The sequence below is a fragment of the Balaenoptera musculus genome, chromosome 3, assembly GCF_009873245.2.
Source record: "Balaenoptera musculus isolate JJ_BM4_2016_0621 chromosome 3, mBalMus1.pri.v3, whole genome shotgun sequence".
Taxonomy (NCBI): domain Eukaryota; kingdom Metazoa; phylum Chordata; class Mammalia; order Artiodactyla; family Balaenopteridae; genus Balaenoptera; species Balaenoptera musculus.
In genome coordinates, this window is record NC_045787.1 from 105872122 (window position 1) to 105890718 (window position 18597).

General features: G+C 39.1%; 1 protein-coding gene across 4 annotated transcripts in view; it reads left to right on the forward strand.

The window, feature by feature from the left end:
* Nucleotides 1–1291: 1291 nt before the first annotated feature.
* The window catches only part of SLC27A6 (solute carrier family 27 member 6), a 105737-nt gene continuing 88431 nt past the window's right edge, over nt 1292–18597 (forward strand). For 3 of the 4 annotated variants that reach the window (XR_005019516.1, XR_005019514.1, XM_036849415.1), the window contains exons 1-2: nt 1292–2563; nt 12598–12801. Coding sequence is in view for 1 of the 4 variants with exons in the window: in XM_036849415.1 (XP_036705310.1) it covers nt 2038–2563; nt 12598–12801 (730 nt within the window). In the remaining 3 variants the exon portion in view is untranslated. The remainder of the gene's footprint in view (nt 2564–12597; nt 12802–18597) is intronic. The other variant, XR_005019515.1, reaches the window with a different exon arrangement.

Below are 18597 nucleotides of genomic sequence, written 5' to 3' on the forward strand. Positions count from 1 at the left end.
TGGAATTCAAAAGTCTGAGACCAACTGCTCCATATTCTATTCTCTGCTTCAAATATAGTTTTCTTGGAGGTGACTGATTCAGACTAGATCTAGGAGATAAAAGCATAGAATGTCAAAGATGCTTTTCAAGTTGTAAACTAGCTTCTCAGTTGTAAACTACTGGGTACTAATACTTTTCTTTAAATGGAAAGGTGTTTCTGAATTGAAAAGACCAGAGTTTCTGAATAAATTTAGAAAGCATTTTCTTGATCTACACAAAAGGGTTTTAAGGGCTTGTCTTTCTTTTGGGCTCTTCACTGTGACTTCAAAGTAATCATTTTCAGATTATTAAACCAGTCTGCCTTGGAGTTATCAGTTTTTTCTTTATGAGGAAATCTGAGGTTAGCTAGAACCCAGTTGCAGAACATAAGACTGAAGGAGGAAAAGCTGACAAAGTGAGGCAATGCTTAATAATTTCAATATGTGCAATTAACCATTTATACACTCTTCTTAAAAGCAGAGAGCTGGGATGGTGGTATGTGAAAGAAAAAAATGTGTAATTAAGCACCCCTCAGTTTATCTTCAGTAAAATTTCACCATTGTATAAAATTTATTGTTATTTGCAATTACTTGTTTTGGCTCCTCTTTGCCCTCTCCCCCTCTTGGAATCCTTAGTTTTGAAGTTCTGTTCATTCTTTAAACGATCTCAATGGAAAAAAATTATTTTATGTTTTTTAAAAAAATATGGATGTGGGTATGGACTTAAGCTCCCACATCAATCAGTACTGGAAAATTTTATAAAAAGCACTATCAAGGCACTCTAAGGATAGAATTCTAGTATAAATGTCAATACCAACCTACTAATATAAGTTTTCACAAATACTTTTTGTAGAACGGCAAACCAACTTTGTGATGTTTCATGAACAAAGAGTTCAAATATTCCTTGGTCCCTCCAATTCATAAATATCTTTTTTGTTGTTGCCTGTCTCCCTGTTCCCTGCCTCCCCCCTGCCCCCTACGGCAGTTTTGGGCTTTAATTCTTCCCCTCGCCTCTCTAGCCTCTAGTTTAGTTCCCTGTATTGACTATTTATTGAATGAATGAACTCCCCGACCCGGTTCCCGCAGCCTGGTTCCCCTCGACCCCACGCCATGCGGCTTTCCCTCCTGGGACTCCGGCCGCAGCACACTCGCCGGGGGGCTGAACGTGACGTGCGCCGAGGGAGGAGCCGGCGTGGGGGCCAGAGCCGCTCCAGCGGCCGCGGTCTGAGAAGGGGTTGGCTGGGAGCCTGGAGGCGGGCGGGAGGCGGGCAACAGCTCCGCCGTGGCTCGGAGGAGAGCTGCACCAGCTCAAGAACCCTCGGAGGGGAGCCGCGACCGGCGTAGAAGGCAACTCTTCCAGGGGCCGCGGCGGTCACCTGGGAGCCCCGCGGGGACCCGACGTGCCCGAGGGGAGCTCCCGGACGCTGGGCTGCGGCTGCGGCGCGGGGCGGCGCTGCGGGGCCCGGATCCCACGAGACCTGGGACACCCGGGACGGAGGCGTGGCCCCGTCACCCTGCGCGGTTTCTGGTGGACCAAGGCGGGAAGCCGGTGCGTTTCTAAGCAGTCGCCACCCCAACTTCTCTCAGCTCGAATTCAGCCTCCAAGTTGCAGGCACCGGAAAGACTACCTCGACGAGGAGGGCATCTGCCCCTGACTGTGGTGGGGTTTGCTCAGGGGCTTAGAAGGCACCGGGGACTGACCCAACCAGCCCGGGGAGGACTGGCAGGCGCCTGAGAAAGCCGCAGGGCGCGGGCCGCCGTCGGGGTTCGGAGGCGAGGGGGCTGTGCTCGATTCGTAGATCCCGAGGCCCTGAGCTTATCTCATGGGCTGTCTGCTCATCCACCAGGTGTCCCACGCCTGATCCCCGGCACCCCTTGGGGCGACTTCTGTGCAAACTTCTGATTCTGTTTCGCAAGATTCCCTTCTTCTTCCCGGAAAGGTTGGGACGAGCTGCAGGTGCTAGCCTTGCACATCGCGGACCAGTTGTCTCCGAGGAGAGGTGCACCTAGAAGAGGACAATGGCAGGGCCGGGATCAGAGCTGCCTTCTGGCCCTGTGGCCCCCATGCTCCTGTCATGGCTAACAGGACTAGGGGCTGGAATGGTCTTCCTGAGCTTCATGCAGAAACTCCTGTACCCTTACTTCTGGGACGACTTCTGGTACCTGCTGAAGGTGGTACGCTGTGGATTTCGGATGGAGATGTACAGACTGAAAGGGGAGCTCGTCACTGTCCTGGATAAATTCCTGATGCATGCCAAGAAGCAGCCTCAGAAACCTTTCATCATCTATGAGGGAGACATCTACACCTATCAGGATGTGGACAAGAGGAGTAGTAGAGTGGCCCATGTCTTCCTGAACCACTCCACGCTGAAAAGGGGCGATACCGTGGCTCTGCTGATGAGCAATGAGCCCGATTTCATTCACGTGTGGTTCGGCCTGGCCAAGCTGGGCTGCGTGGTGGCCTTCCTCAACTCCAACATTCGCTCCGTCTCCCTCCTGCATTGCATCCGCAGCTGTGAGCCCAGGGCCCTCGTGGTGGGTGCAGGTAGAGTATGGGGTGTGGTCCGCTTGTGCAGAATGGCAACCCTGCCTCCTACCCCTGCCCCCTCATTTTTTTGTTAGAACCAATTCACAACTAATATTCTGGGTGTGTGATGAAGTGTGCATGTTGAGGGTACAAAATAGTTTTATAATTCTACGGCTAGTGGTTTAATTCCCCCTCTCCCACTTCAGTCACGTACTCTGTTGTAAATTATTAATTATTAGGACAGCTTTTGAAGACTTCTGAAATCTCTGCTTCTTATTATTTTAGCGAAGGGGGGGCGGGGGGGAGGGGGAGGGAGGAGGGCCGCGCATTTTACCTTTCTTGATACCTTCAGTGAGTGCAAGAACGCAGAGATATAGAGCTTGGTAAGTTCTAAATTTTGTCAGATCTGACAAGATTATTTGACGAGGAGGAAAGGGATCCTGATTTCATTGTGGAATACCTACTGCCTCGAATAGTAACATTATCAGGGTTGACTGCCTTTGCAGAAGAAACATGTTTAATCGCCAAGTGCATGAATGCCAGTCTTCGTGTCTGCTCTTATGCTGCACTGCCTGCAAGCTAGGATTTACCTGGCAAGGTTGGGCTCCCACCTCCCAGCCAGTGGCGGGCTCTTGCTAGACTCTCAGCCTCTTTCTCTCCCTTCTCCCATCCAAACCTGTGCATCATTTTCTTTATTTCAGTAAGTGCTAACCTTCTTCCCCCTCCCCTTCGATTTAGGCTTTGCATACATATACTGACAGTGAACTACAAAGAAAAGTCTTTGGTTGAGTGCCTAACTAATGAAGAACCTAGTAAGATGGGTTGCATAACACAGTGGAAGTGCAGTGTGAAATCTGATGCTTTGGTATAATCTAAGTGGTTTATGCTTATGCTTCTTGCATGGGGGTAGGAAGGTGGAGGACGAGGAGGATGGTGGCAAGGACCTTAGTGAAAATATTTAAGTATTTTAGGTTAATAGATATATACTGACACCTCATATAGAATTTTTAGATTTACAGAGAAGTATGGGGGGAAAAATCTACATTTATACACCAGTGATGTCTAAAGTACAGTACTTTCCATGTAACCTTGATTATATAATAATTGCACATCACACGAAAATGAATTAGGCAGTATATAGTAGAAAGGTTTGTTATTCAAGGCTTTCGCTTTTGCTTGTTAACAGCTGTCCTTCCAGCTCAGTTTGTGACCTGATAAAATAGCAAAAATGTTTACTCTTTTTATTTTATGATATTTTTTTCACAGAAAGGCATTTTATTTTAAATATAGCAGTGCGTACATATCAATCCCAAACTCCCAATCTATCCCTTACTACTCTTAAGCACTGATTTTATCTTACGTTACAGGAGTGGAGAAGCCAGAAGGCCTCTATTGTGTATTTTGGTTCATTTTTTTTTTTTTCCATTCAACAGTAATATCCTCCAAGATTGAAATTCAGCTCCTCTTCACCTTGGAAAGAAGTTAACTAGTATGATAAAATTTCTCTGAACTGTAGCAATATGTAGGATAAAGGAGTCACACAGAATTTTGATAACATGGTGAAACAATATTTACCTCTAGTGCAGGGGCAGTGATAATATGAATGCAGCAGGGAAAACTATCACAGTTCATCTCTGGATATATTCTGACACTTTAGTTGCTCATTCTAATTTAGATTGCAGTTTCTGGAGCAAATCTAAACCTTAAATTGTGCAAAAAATTAGTAAAGCCATGTGGTCCCTTTAGAAGAGCAAACTAGAAGGGCCACGATATCTCTGAAAAGATTTCTGTGGCCGTGATGTTGAGGCCAACCTGAGAAACATCCCATATCCTGTCTCCTGAGGGACTCCTCTTGAAGTGCATAGGGCTGGTTACCTCTCAAAACAGAGTTTTCAAACTTTGCTCTTGACCAAGTTCTTGCCTAATTAGGACCAATTAATTTTGCAGTTTTACTTGTGCCAGTTTTTGCTTTGCTTCCCAATAACTAATTGCATAGTTTCCTTGTTTTTGTTTTTACCACTACCAGTCAGGTTTTGTTGGAATTTTAAGCCAAAAACATTTAATTGCTTTGCTCAGTAAGTAGGTACCTGGAGAAATCAACCTTAAATCCTAGTAACAGTTCTTTTTAGCATACCTCCAAAATACATAAATTGCTTATGTTTTTCAAAGATAGGACAGTTCTATTTTTATTAATTACTAGTTTTGTTTTGTAAGACAGCATGGCTTAGATCACGGTCACTTTTTTGTATTTGAAGCTCTTACCCTGAAAACTGTATTCTTGGCATCTTGAGTCTAATCCATGAACAACTTATACATATAGCTTTTAGAATTTTCCATTCCAGAGGTCTTAAATTCTCATTGGATGTTTCTAATGGAGATGTACTATGAAATCATTATATCCCCGGGGAGAGTGTATGGAGATGGAAAGACCAGTCAAGTGGTTTAGATCAAGATAAGCCAGACAGTCCCAGGTTTCACTTATGATCTGCCACTTCTTAGCTGTGTGATTGAGGATAAGATTATCAGCTGCTCTGAGTCTCACTTTACTCAGCTGTAAAATGGTGATAATACCATCTCCTTCACAGTGTAATTCCGAGGATTAAATGACAGCTTTTGTAAAGTGACTGAGTGCCTAGTATGTACAAAGTAAATCCTTGGTGAATTAACATAATTGCTGTTATCATTATAGAGTCATCGGAGGCTTTTACTAAGGGATCTCATTTGGATTTTGCTGCTACATTCTAATTTGGTGTTAGCTGTAAGAAAGACTAGTAAGTCGGACTATCTGTTTGGGATAGGACCTTTAACGTTTCACTTTGCTATGTTTTAGCAAAATGTTATTTTTCATAAATTATATAAAAACAGTGTCAAACAGGTTTTATAGGCAGGCCAGTTATTGTCCATGGTGGTCCATGGTGATAGGTGACGTTTTAATCATGGCAGGTGTCTGATAGTTCTGTCTGTATCAACTAAGCCACCAGGGAAATAAATGTTATTCTTGCTCTAATTGTCATTAACAGAAATATGAATGTTGCCATTTACTCAAGGCTGACTGTGTAAAAGGTACTCCCAGTGATTCTGAGAGGCAGGTACAGAGCTATATTTTGGAAACTGAAAGGGAAAGAAATTCATCTAGGGTGTCTAGGATGACACAGCTTAGTAGGTACGGAGCGGACTCAAAACCCGGTATCTGATGTAAGACTCTGCTGTATTATACACTATAGCCCAATGGTTTCTGGGACTGTTAATCCCCTTTTGATATAACCATGAAAAAAAATGCATTCCAGTCATATAAAAATAGTAAAATTAAAGTTGCCAATATTAAGGCATCAGGTTTTTCATGCACAGATAACTAGAAAAAATTTAAATGTTTATAAAACTATTATTCCTAGTTCTCATTCTGAAGATACAAAAATAGTCGCAAAAAAGCTTATATCTGTATAGTTTCGTTTAGAAGATGTGTCAGGTGGCATCCCAACTTTCCTTGGAAAATTTCAGCACTTACTGAAAATTATTAAATAGTCTTGTATTAAACCTACTTCTTTCCCCCCAATATTTCAACTCTGATATTGCAAATAGTGCCTGCTGCCAAGATAATCATCCACCTAGATATCCTCTTCTCTTTACTTGGAACAAACAGAAAAATGTTGAGATGTTTGTATGTAGCTTTTACAAGTTTTTGTAATTATATCCTTTGACATATTTAGCAATAATAAGAATAATGATAATAATAAATCATAATCTCTTCCATTTTTAAAGTACTGTGTAAATAACAAGCTGTTTTTAGACACATTATCTTATGTCATGCTCACCACAGCCATAGCCTGGTTTTAAAGATGAGGGAAGCATGGTTGGGAGCGGGCAAGTAATCTTGTCAAGCTCCTACTTCTGGGAGAGGCAGTGTGGGAACTGGAGCCTGGATTTTCTGATGCTAAATCACAAAACCTGTTGGGTACACCTTTGTCTTTGTCCTCATGTCTGCTTCTGCTCATTCCCTCATCTCCATCTTTTCCTTTCCTCTTCCCTTCACTTTCCACCCCTCCCTCTGCCCTGCTCCTTTTCCTTCTCTCTCTGTCATCTCTTCCATCCATTCGTCTACTTTGTTTCAGCACTTGTCCCACCAATCCTCTTGCCTCAGTCACTGTATGCTGGCTATCCCAGTGACTCAATGGAATGGTAAAGATCTGTTTGCCAATTCACGTAGAGATATTTGTGTAGCTCTGAGGAATGGCCAAGAACTCAGATGTAAGCTCTTAGAGAAGGAAGTTTGTTTTGTTTGCTGCTAAATTCTCAGAACTTAGTGTAAAGGAGATGCTCAATAAATATTTATTGCCTGGATGAATGAATAGGTGATTGAATGACCTAATGAAAAACTGTAAGGTACATATGGGCATTCACTAACTGTTTACTTGCTTGCCTATTTTTGCCCATGAATTGTCCCTCTGCTGTTCTTTTGGTAGCTGATTTTGGCAGTAGATATATCAATGGAATTTCTGGTTGTGTTATTTTATATCAGTGTTGCTAAATGTTAGAGTCATGACTCCCCAAAAGTCAAAGCATTTTAGACTTTGTAGTCTTTAGTGTTTAGACTAAACATCCACAGAATTTCAGATTTACTTGCATGTGTGTATTTTGTACTCTCTCCTTTCTCAATATATCACATATTAAATCATTATAATTATAAGTGGATAACTAAAAAATATATATTGATATTATCCAGAACGTTTTTACTTTATGTTCAGTAGTATTTTGTATCTCCGCATTCTTGGGTTTTGTGTTTCTATTCACAAGAAGTACAATCCTATGTCAGCTCTCTAGACTTACAGTAATGCATGCAGCATTGCCCTGTTCGTTTTTATGATCTGTTGCATTCAGACTGTGCAGGGCAAATATTCCAGTTAACAATCAAGCCATTGTAATTCTCCAAACGACTTTCAACCACAAAGGCATCTTCTTTTCAAAGACCAAAAGGAAGAGGTAGAGGAAAAATAAGACCCTTTAAATTCTGTAGAAAGTTCTATAGAAAGTAATACATATTCAGATAGATAAGACATGGCTCATGTGAACCTGTAGTATTTTATCCACGTACTATGATAGCTTCACATATCTATTTTAATTTTTATGTGTAGTAGAATGAATGGCTGTTTTGCATTTTTTTTTTTCCCGTTTTAGACTCAGCTCTGTCAAGGATTACCTCCATTCCAAAAGAAAATAACTGCTTTTGATTGGAAGTTTAAGTGGCTTCCTGGTTTACTAGTTGGAAAAGGTAGTGTTCTAAGCATGTGTTATTTTCTTCACTGATTATGAGGATACCAACCCTGGGATTCTTATGTACAGTATATGTTGAACATGTGTTTACTGTAAGGGAATGGTGCTTGAATACTGACAGAAGCAAAAACAATTTAAAGAGGGATTGTGCCTCCTCAGAGAAGTGGCAAGGCTGAATGGGAGAAACACACATCTGAGTAATAATTATTTACTGGCAATAGGAGATGTGTTGGAAATAATGTCAAGTGAAGTATTCTACTTTTTATTTTCTTGCACAATTTTGCCAATAATAAATACACTGTCTACTCCCCAAAAGATGTGGGGACAGCTGAAAGTGAAAACCCATAAACCCATTTACAAACTTGTGTGCTCGTCGTATTCAGGGCAGTTAATAAAGGTGCTTCAGGGAAGCATATGTTGCTGAAAGGCTTATGCTCCTGTGTACTTCCTAGGGTTATGATTATCAATAAAATAATATTTGTAAAAATAGCTGGCACATTATTGTTGATGAAATTAGTTTCTGGCCTGATAAGAAGTATTGTTATCTACATCCTGATATACGTTGCTTTAGGACATTGCTTACTTAAACATCAGTTTTCTTAGACACCATAGCCTACCCATGTGTTCTTTGAGAAACCTGTTGAGCTGCTGTTAAGCAGTAGGATGGTAGTTATGAGCATGTGATGAGACCTACAACTTCACTTTGGTTTCTGTGTGAATATTGCTTTGCATTATGGAAAGCTCAAGTTAACCCTGTGCAGCTGAATTTCATATTAGTTGTATTAACACATAAAAGTTTAAAGTTAAATGTTTGCCAGTGTTTTAAGAGCTACAAGCAATACCTTTGAAATACCTATTAGTTTGTTTTATGTAGAATAAGATAATTTAAAAATAATTTTTGTAAGTCAGAGAAACACAAACATCATATGATATTACTTATATGTGGAATCTAAAAAAATGATACAAATGGACTTATTTACAAAACAGAAACAGACTCACAGACATAGAAAACAAACTTATGGTTACCAAAGGGGAAAGGGGGGCGGGATATATTAGGAGTTTCGGATTAGCAGATACACACTACTATATATAAAATAGCTAAACAACAAGGTCCTACTGTATAGCACAGGAAACTACATTCAGTATCTTATAATAACCTATAATGAAAAAGAATATATAGGTATGTATAACTGAATCACTTCTCTGTACACCAGAAACTAACACAACATTGTAAATCAATATACCTCAATTTTTAAAAAAAAGTTTTTAATGCAGAATGAATAGCATAATTCACACTAATGGCATATTAGAGGAATATATTGCATTTTTACTCATTGATTTCATAGTCTTAGAAATGTGAATAAGAGGCATAATAATGATGTAGAAACAAGAAATTAATTTGTACAAACAGTAGTAAAGGATTGTAAGCAGAGATCATAATTTACCTCTTTTTATGCTGGCAACCCCTCCTAACACAGTGCCTTGTATATGCGAGGAACAGTGTGTATTTCCTGGAAGAATCTATTGCTTTGAAAAGAGAGATTCAGTCTTCTCCTGTAGTGCAGACTTTGTTAAATCTCATAGAATTGTCATCTGTCTCGTTTTCTTAAGGTAATTTACTGGTAAGACCACCTACAGTGGATCCCATGGACAGAGCTCCATTCCATATCCAGCACCTACGGTGTGTGTGCCAGGCACAGTCAGTGAAAGAATGAAGTAGGACAGGCATCATTTTGAGGTGCTTACAGTTCTATGGGTTTCAATGGTAGGACACTTCCCTAAAGAGTAAATCTTCATGAAACACAAACAAGTTACTGTGAAGTATTTAAACACATGCTATTTTTTGGTGGGACTTGATATTTAAAATTTACTTGTAAAATGACACTAAAACTTTCCATCTGATTAAGAAAGATTGACAGTGATACGTAAATAATGATTCTTTATCCCCTACAAGACTTTTCAAATTTTTTTCAATTTTCACTATCCTCATCCACACTTCCTACCACTTATTGAAGAAATCATTTGGTTAGATAAAATTCTATTTGATAATTCTAAATGTCTCAGCTAAGTCAATTTCATTTTAATGTATGAAGGAGATTAACTTGTATCTCCTCTGATTCCTAGGAAATCCACTCACTTCCTTTTTCTTGTAAAAGTCATCACTCTTTGTAAGTACTGGGATTTTTTTAGACTCTACAATTCTAACAAAGATATGGGGCCACAGTTAATCATATTGTAACTTTCTTTGTAGTTATTTTGCCAATTTAGACACACATATTATTAAGAACACATAAAGTTTGTGCTGTGAATTTACAATTCCAGGTGAGAAATTTGAAATTAAGGTAATGAAATGGGTCAAGTCAGAGACTTATCCTTATACGTTCAGAATGCCCGGGAGAATCATTTAAACAAAATCTAGTGCTAAAAATTAAAAGAAGATACCAAGTGCAGATCATTTGCTTGTCCTGGTTTTTCATTTATTTATGACTCGTCCTTCCCCTGGCATTCCTTGTGATTTTTCACTTCTTCTTCTCACCAAAGCAATCTGTATACAGCAGCATGCTGTGTATGCTCAGTACAAATAGATTTTTCTCTGGAATCTTACAGGTCATTTTATTTGGATTTGTTAAAGAAATAAAAATTAACTCAAAAAATTGCAAGCCCCAGTTTGCCTCCCCAACCCTGATATTTCAACTCCTTGTCATTTTTCTGTGTTTTTGCAGTTTTCTTGCGGGTTTTATTGTGAATTTCCTAGTCCTATTTGATGTATTTCTCTTGCTGCTTCTTTGTGAACAATTTGGGTTATGGATTTTGAGGCGGTAAATCATGAGTTTTTTTCAAATGTTTTGTATTATAGTAGAACTAAGTCAGGGCTGACAGTTGGCTTTTTGAAATAACGAGACAGTGATTTACATTTCCGGGAAGATGTTTAATGCAGCACCCTGAATTTAGCTTCAAAATAGAATATATCTGGTGATTATTTTTTATTTTTTGTTTAAAAATTATTTAAAAATGTAATTATTTAGATGGACAGGTTTATATTTACATGGACCTTATCATTCTGACCAGGGTATATTTTACATTTAATAATATTTTTTATCATTGATTTCTTTAATGAGGTAATATATAGGTTTTAGAGTTAGGTTAGACTGACAGTTCTGTCTGCCAACTTGTGACCTTGGTTGAATTAGTTTCCTAGGGCTGGTGTAATAAAATAACACAAACTGGGTAGCTTAAAATGACAGAAATTCATCCCCTCACAGATTTGGGGGCTAAAAGTACAAAATCAAAGTGTCTGCAGGGCCATGCTCCCACTGAAGGATCTAGAAAGAATCTTTCCTCGCCTCTTCCTAGCTTCTGGTGGTTGCTGGTAATCTTTGGCGTTCCTTACATTAACTCTAAGAGGCCACTGCTTAATATCCCCGTGGATGTTAATGTAGATTTTAAGATAAATAATATAGCACTCAGAAATCGCTTTTATCTTAGAAAAGTATGATGTATTATAATACGAAAATAAAACTGGAGCACCCATGTAGAACATGAAAGTGGATCTTCACTGTTAAAGATCCATGTTAAAGGAAAGGAGTGTTACATTTTAAAAGAATTTAAAGAATATAAATAACTGTTTGTCTCTCTACTCCGGAAAATAAATGAGGCCTCGCTCGCTTCCACCTCATCCAAGGAACGCCGATGCTCTGCTTCTTTTGTACCCCATAGAGTGCTAGATACCTTCACGCTGAATATTTCCTTCTCCAGGACCTGCACCCACCTTCCATCTCCCTGCTTCTCTACCACTACCCTCCTCCTGGACAGACGACAGTTTCTCCTACATTAAAGATCAAATTAAGAAGGTCTGATTCAGTCTCCCAGAGTGACTCAACAGTCTCCCTTCCACAGTTGCTCGTTTGTTAACGTGTACGGTAGATGCTTCCTGAGAGAAGTATCCCTTTTCCTTTCTCCAGTCTGAATTTCAACCCAGACCCTTGATCTTGTGAGGACCCCTAAGCTCTTCAGGCCTGAAGACACCCGTGTTTCTGGCTTTTCTACTCCTCTGCCTTCTTTTTTGCTTGACGTTGGTTCTAGCCAGGCCTTGGATCCCACTGCTGCTGACACAGGCTCTGCTTTCACCAGCCCGCTCTCACCTGCCATGGTCATAGCCTGCTGTGCACCGTGGATCCTACTGCCTTTTCTGGAAGGCGTTCTTTTTCTCCTTTTGCTTTCAAAGACCTTTTACCTTTAATTATTCTAATCCAGAGAAAAGAGCATCTCTGGATCTCCTCATTTAACTTTTCACTCTGAAATGGTCTCTAAGCCATAATCTTGTGAATCTTGTGAATCCGGTCAGGTGTTTCTCCTGGATCATTACATTATAGTAGAACTAAACAGTGACAGACAGATGGCTTTTTGGAATAATGAGCTACTGAGTCGTATTTCAAGGAGAATGTTTAGTGCAGTGTCCTGAATTTAGATTTAAAGCAAAGTACGAAAATAGAGTTTTATTTAAAAATTGGGGGAAAAAACACAATCTGGATAATGGAATCTCCAAAGTTCAATTTGAATTGGGCTATTTGCATTGATTACATCAGGTAATAACTAGATTTTCCTTTCCTTTGGTCATGTTGAAACATACTCATAAAATGGCTGGGATGTTACTTATCCAACGTGGAAAGGAAGTAAGCGTTGTATTTACGTATCATCCCTGTTCCAACATGCAAGAGAACACACAAGGTGAGTGCTTTGAGATTTATGTCTTATTTACTTATGCCTAATCCTTTGGCTTTCAGATTTGCTTGGAACTATAGAGGAGATCCTTCCGAGCCTCCCAGGAGATATCAGTGTTTGGGCAATGAAAGAGCCTGTTCCGGAAGGCATAATTTCACTCAAAGAAAAACTGAGCACAGCATCTGACAGCCAGGTGCCACACAGCCACCATGTTGCCTCAAACCTCAAGGCTCCTTATCTTTATATTTTCACTTCTGGAACAACAGGTAAGATCCATTTGTTCTTGAAACTTAAGAAGAATGCAGCGTATTTGCAAAGCAGCAGTTTCAGGCAGATCTCTGCCACGTGTAGTTGTAACTGAGCAAAGAACTCATGTGCCCTTGACACAGAAAGCCACACTCTGACAGTGGGAGTCTGCAGCCCAGTAAGGATTTATTGCAGGGCGCCCAGCCTCAGATCCACTCCAACTTGATCTCTGAGTTTTAGGAGTTTCTTAAAGCGGAAGAACGAAGAAGCTAGGGTTAATCATCAGCTTGTGACATTTCTGTGACGGTTTCGGGGAGTCAGGCTGTCTCTGGTTTACAACTCTCTGACCAGGTGGTCCATGGCTTGAGGGTCTGTGAGCTCATCTCGCCCTGGAGAAACAACCTGAGTTTACACGTTAATGATATCTATAATAGCTACTTGAGTACATTAACTATGTTATCCGCAAGAGCAATTTTAGTCATCTGACTCTGGTTGATTATTGTTCAGTTAGCCCAGAATTGAGGTCAGAGGGGACAAGAAAGGAAACAAAGCTTTGGATATAGAGAGATTAATCATGAAGTTGGTAAGAGAACTTGGTTTTAGGGGGGCTCGGTTTCATAGTCACGAGACATCTCAGAAAGCATGCATCCAAGAAGGCCTGGGGTTCTTAGATCTTTGAACTCCCAAACTTGGATGAAAAAGGTAATTGCTTTAACTTTAACTTGACAAGTCACCATGTTCACTTGGCCATTGTCTCGTGTGGAAAGATTTTCTTCAAGTTTGGTAGTACAAATGGCACAGGAATGTGTGAAGACTTGAGCCAACCCAGTTGCTCAGAGTGTGGAATTTGGCCAGCTTCTTCGGCAGGATCTTTGCTAGCTTCCCTTAGATGCCTAATGTATAAAATGAAAAGATTAGTTTAAATAGTTTGTAATTATCCTGCTGGATTAAAAAATCCATTAGTCTACTTTAAAACAATTTTCTATATTCTTGTATAAAATGTTAAATCCTAAGCACAATCCAAGTATGGCTGCAATTGAAGCACCTGTAGCTGGCTCTCCTCGTTTTCCATAAGTTGATTGGAACATGTGAGAAGCAGGAAATCTTGAAGGCATTGCAGGTTTGAGGAAGGATACAAAATAGAATCAAGTAACTAAACTTTCCTTTTTTTAGGTAAACAACAACACACACACACACAAAGAATATGAAACTACTTGAGAATTCAAAAGAAATGTTAAACTTAATTGATTCTTAAGAAAAATTTAATGATATTTTTGGTAGTCTAAGTAAGCTTTTGTAATTAGTTTGAAGATGACTGGGAGTTTGAATTAGAGGCATATTAAAAATATTGGTACTAATTTCTCTTGCACAGGTAGTATTGTAGGCAAAACTACTATTGCATTGGTAAAGTTTTCTTACTTTCTTCTTTTTCTTTTTCCTATTTGGAGGCTAACAATGATCTCCTCTATACTGGAGAGTAGACTATGGTTTTCTTTTTAACTTTGCAACAGCTTTGATAAGTGAACTGGGAAATGCTAATATGTATCAAGTCACCAGCATAAATTCAGACTGACTTTGGACTTTGAAAGAGACAATAAAATTCTGGAAATTATATGCTTTGAAAACTTCCAAGGGAAGGTACTTGACCAATTTGTCTTTATGGTGTTTTCTTGTAAAAATAGAAAGTGACTCTGGTCTTCAAAACAATCTTTACCACTCCCCCCCTCCCTCCAACCCCCCTCCCCACCCCAGAAGAGAATAGCGTGGAGCAGACTGTTACATCTTTTTTTCTTGAAGATCTCTTAAAACCAGAGTGTTTGGTACATTTGCACAACAGGGTGAAAGCAAAAGTGCTATTAATTTTTTCTGTTTGATATTTATTTGTATTAAAGTTATACAGCACAGAGATGAAAAATTCTAATAGTTTTAAAAATTTTAGAGAAAAATACCCTGCTTACCCCTCTATTTCTCCATCCCGAAACCAATTACATTCAGTATTTTTAGATCTTTCTTTCTGTAATCACCTCCATTTATCTAAATAGATTTATTAATAGTATTTTACTGGATACTTAATAGGTACCTACTAAAAAGTATGTACTGCTTTTCCACAATGGAAATGAGGATTTTATCTTCTTTCTTTACCACTCTCTCCCTCCACTCATTTCTTTCTCTCTGGTGCAGATACTTTCTCTCCCCAACATCACCCTAATATTGTTTCATCATAAATTTTTATTTGATTGGTATCAGTATCAATTAACTTAGTAAATACTATTTCTTGCTGAGCTCTATAATATAACAAAATTATATTTATTTCCTTTCATGTAAAACTCTCCCCAACCTTGAATTAATCATTTGTTTTTGTTTGTTTGCTTACTTAGTTTTCTATACACCTATAAATGGTTCGTACCCATCCCTTTATCAAAAAGTAACTCACCTTTAGATATTGAAAAGCTAGTCTGTATTTTGTCAAGCCCATGTTCTTGGCTGCATCTTTCCCAGAGCTTTCCTCCCTACGATTCCAGTCTTGACATGTTGCTCTCTTACTGTCCTGGGTTCATTCCTCACCATCGCCCTGAGAATTCCCTTCAACTCTTTTCTTTTTTTCTGATCCCCTGGTTCTTAGATTCTAAATTCATTTCCTTAGTTTGCTTTTCATTTTATCACTGCACTGCTTTCATTAGCTGCTTGATAAAGAGTATTTAGTAGGTACGTTTTAAGTCCTTATATGCCTGAAAGTGTCTTTTTCTACCCTTACACTTGTTTGTATGGAATTCTAGATTAGAAATGATATTGATGCAGGAGTTTGAAGGCATTGCTTTTTTATCTTCTGTCTTCCAGTACACATACTGAGAAGTCTTTTTCTTTCTGATTTCTAATCCTTTACTTGCAACCTGGTATTGTTTTTCTTTCTTTCTTTTTTGGGATTTTTAGAATCTTTTATTAGCCTTCAGTAGTCTATGATATCATGATTATTTGTACTGGAACCAGTCTTATCCATTTTGCTGGTAAATTTGTAAGCCTTTTAAATCTAGAAACTCATGTCTTGCAAGTCTAGGTACTTGAAAATTTTTTTTTAAAGGTGTCTACATATTCTTCTTTTTCCTTCTTTATTTCTATTCTTTCTGCCCATTCCCTCCTTCTATTATATTTGTTTGCTTGTTCGTTCTTTTATCTTTGGAACTCTAACTTTTTAAAGATTGGCCTCCTTGCACTGAGTTATTAATTTTCTAATCTTTTATATCCTATTTTCCTTCTCTTACCTTTTGATTTACTTTTTTTAAGTGCAAAACAATAAATTTTTATTTGTTCACAGTTAAACACAAGCAACTGCCTTGATATTTTAGAGCATTCTAGGAATGCTCTAAAAAGCAAAAGCAAACCCTTTTGAATCCAATTCCCATTCACTGAGATTATACCATTTCCTCTTGCAGTTCACGTTTATGGCATCTGATGTGGATTGTTTGACATGCTTTTAAAATCAAGATGGGAAGGTGTAAACCTTTTGACAATAGATTACTTTCTAAAATTTAGCTTTTAGCAGTCAGCCAAAAACAAAATCTGTTTTTCACTGATGGGACCCCTTGATTTACTTTTTGAGGGATTTATCTTTTAGCCCTTGTGTTCTCTTAATATTTCTCATTTTGTAGCATGTTATTTTTGTATTATTGATACTTCATTGTCTCATACCTCTCAGAATATTAATATTTTTTGAAAATTTCTCCTCTCTACCGTGTCTCTATTTTTCTCTGACATCCTTTTATCTTTTGTTTTATGTTGGTCTCTGTTCTTTACCCTAGAGGATTTCCTCAAGTATCTGGTGACCTTTGGCTGTGCATATTTAAAATGCAGCCACCAAAACACACACACACAAAAACAAACCAAATCCTAACTAGAAGCTCTGTGTGATTGAGTGGGATTGTGGGCTGGTTAGTTTCATTGTTCAGGACATTTTGTTGGGAGATTCGTGACTGTCAGTTTTTACTTCTGGGCGCTTTAGTTTCCTCAGATAAGAATCTTGAAGGGAAAACTAGTCAAGTGTAAAAAGGGAGCTGGAGAAGGATGCAGACTTCTCTTATTCTCCCTACTTGTTCAACCTCTCTTCTTCCTGGTGTTTCCAGAGGCTCATCTTTTCCCAGAGAATACATATCAGATCTTACACCAGTGTGGAGGAAGCAATCTGGGGCTGTAATTTTATTTTATTTTATGTTTTGCATTGTAAAATTTCAAAAGCCTTTACTGACATTCTTCCAAATTTGGATTGTGAATGATCTTATACAGGGAAAGTTATACTAAAATCATCTGTTGTTAGCTTAAAGTTCTGAGCAACATGGGGTCTTGTAGAGATCAAAGCAGAGCAACATACAGAATTAGGCATATAGTAGATGTCATGCTTTATAAATACAAAGCTATCAAAGAATGTAACAAAATCACATTTTTTACTGACTAGGGCCCTTGGACTCTTTAATCAATAGAAATTGATTAAGTTCTACTCAATAGAAATTGATTAAGTTCTACTCAATAGAAATTGATAAGAGGTCAGATGAGGAATTCATGCTAGGCTTTATTGGGACTCATGCTGCAGCATGAGGAAGTGAAAACAAGTAACAGGTGCCCTTACCCACTCCCTGAGGAGGGACTGGTTCCTTAAATAGGGTGAGGGTAGTGGTGGATTGGTGGGTCAGGCTGGAGGGTGGCTCAGGTGGTCTGCCCACCCCCTTGGTGGTACTGTGTGCAGGAATCATGTGCAGGACCCTGCTTTTGCTCCGGGCACCTCAGAAATGGCAGTTGATTTGTGGCCTTTTTGTATTTTATTGTTCATAATTGCCTCAACTGTGCATGCATGCAGTTATTTTTAGTCCCTTATAGTTTCTTTGTATTCCGTTGCTCAAGGTGAAGCAACTCCAATAAAGGATCCCAGGCACCAGCTCCCAGCCTGTCTCACGTTGAGCCTTGTTAGAGACTTAATTGACATTTTTTATTAAAAGCATCTCTCTTGTTCTCTCTCTCTAATATAAGCTGATGTTTTGCAACTCAAAACCCAGAGCTGAATTAAGTGATGATAATTGTAATGAACATGAAAATTTATATTAGTATGTCACCTATTATCATAAAAATCACTGGTTCTCACATAAAAATCTTATAATGTTGATAACGATGAAGGTGTTGGTGCAAGTTACGAAGTGACGTAAATAAATGAGACTTGGAAAAGTTAAATGATGGCAGTAGAGTTTGCTCATAGGCCCTTTCAGGCAGGTTATAAGGGAGCATTTTGGATTATATTGAATCTTTCCTTATCATTTTACTACTACGAAGTCCTGTTTGCCCAAGCTCACCAAAATATTATATACGTGGACCCAGGAACAGACTTAGAATGTCTCTGAGTAAGGAAAGGATTGAGGTCAGTTTTTATACCATTCACGTGTCTTTGACCTGGGAGATTCTGTGAGATCTTGATGAACAAGGGGTGATTCCCTTATCTATGACTCTGATGGAATTGCTTCTTAAACAGAACTCCCATTTAGCTCCCTCTTTATAGTTCCATATTGATATTCCACTCTGGGGGGTACCTGGTCATCAAGTTTCTGAGCCTCGCTGGGGTTCTGTGGGAGCAAACCAACTTTCTTCAAGGCTTCAGCTTAGGTTTCATCTTCTTGGGTCTGCTGTGTCAGTCACCAGTTGTCCATCTGCCTATTTTTTTCTTCCTTCCTTCCTTCCTTCCTTCCTTCCTTCCTTCCTTCCCTCCCTCCCTCCCTGCACCGGGTCTTAGTTGTGGCATGTGAATTCTTAGTTGCGGTACGCATATGGGATCTAGTTCC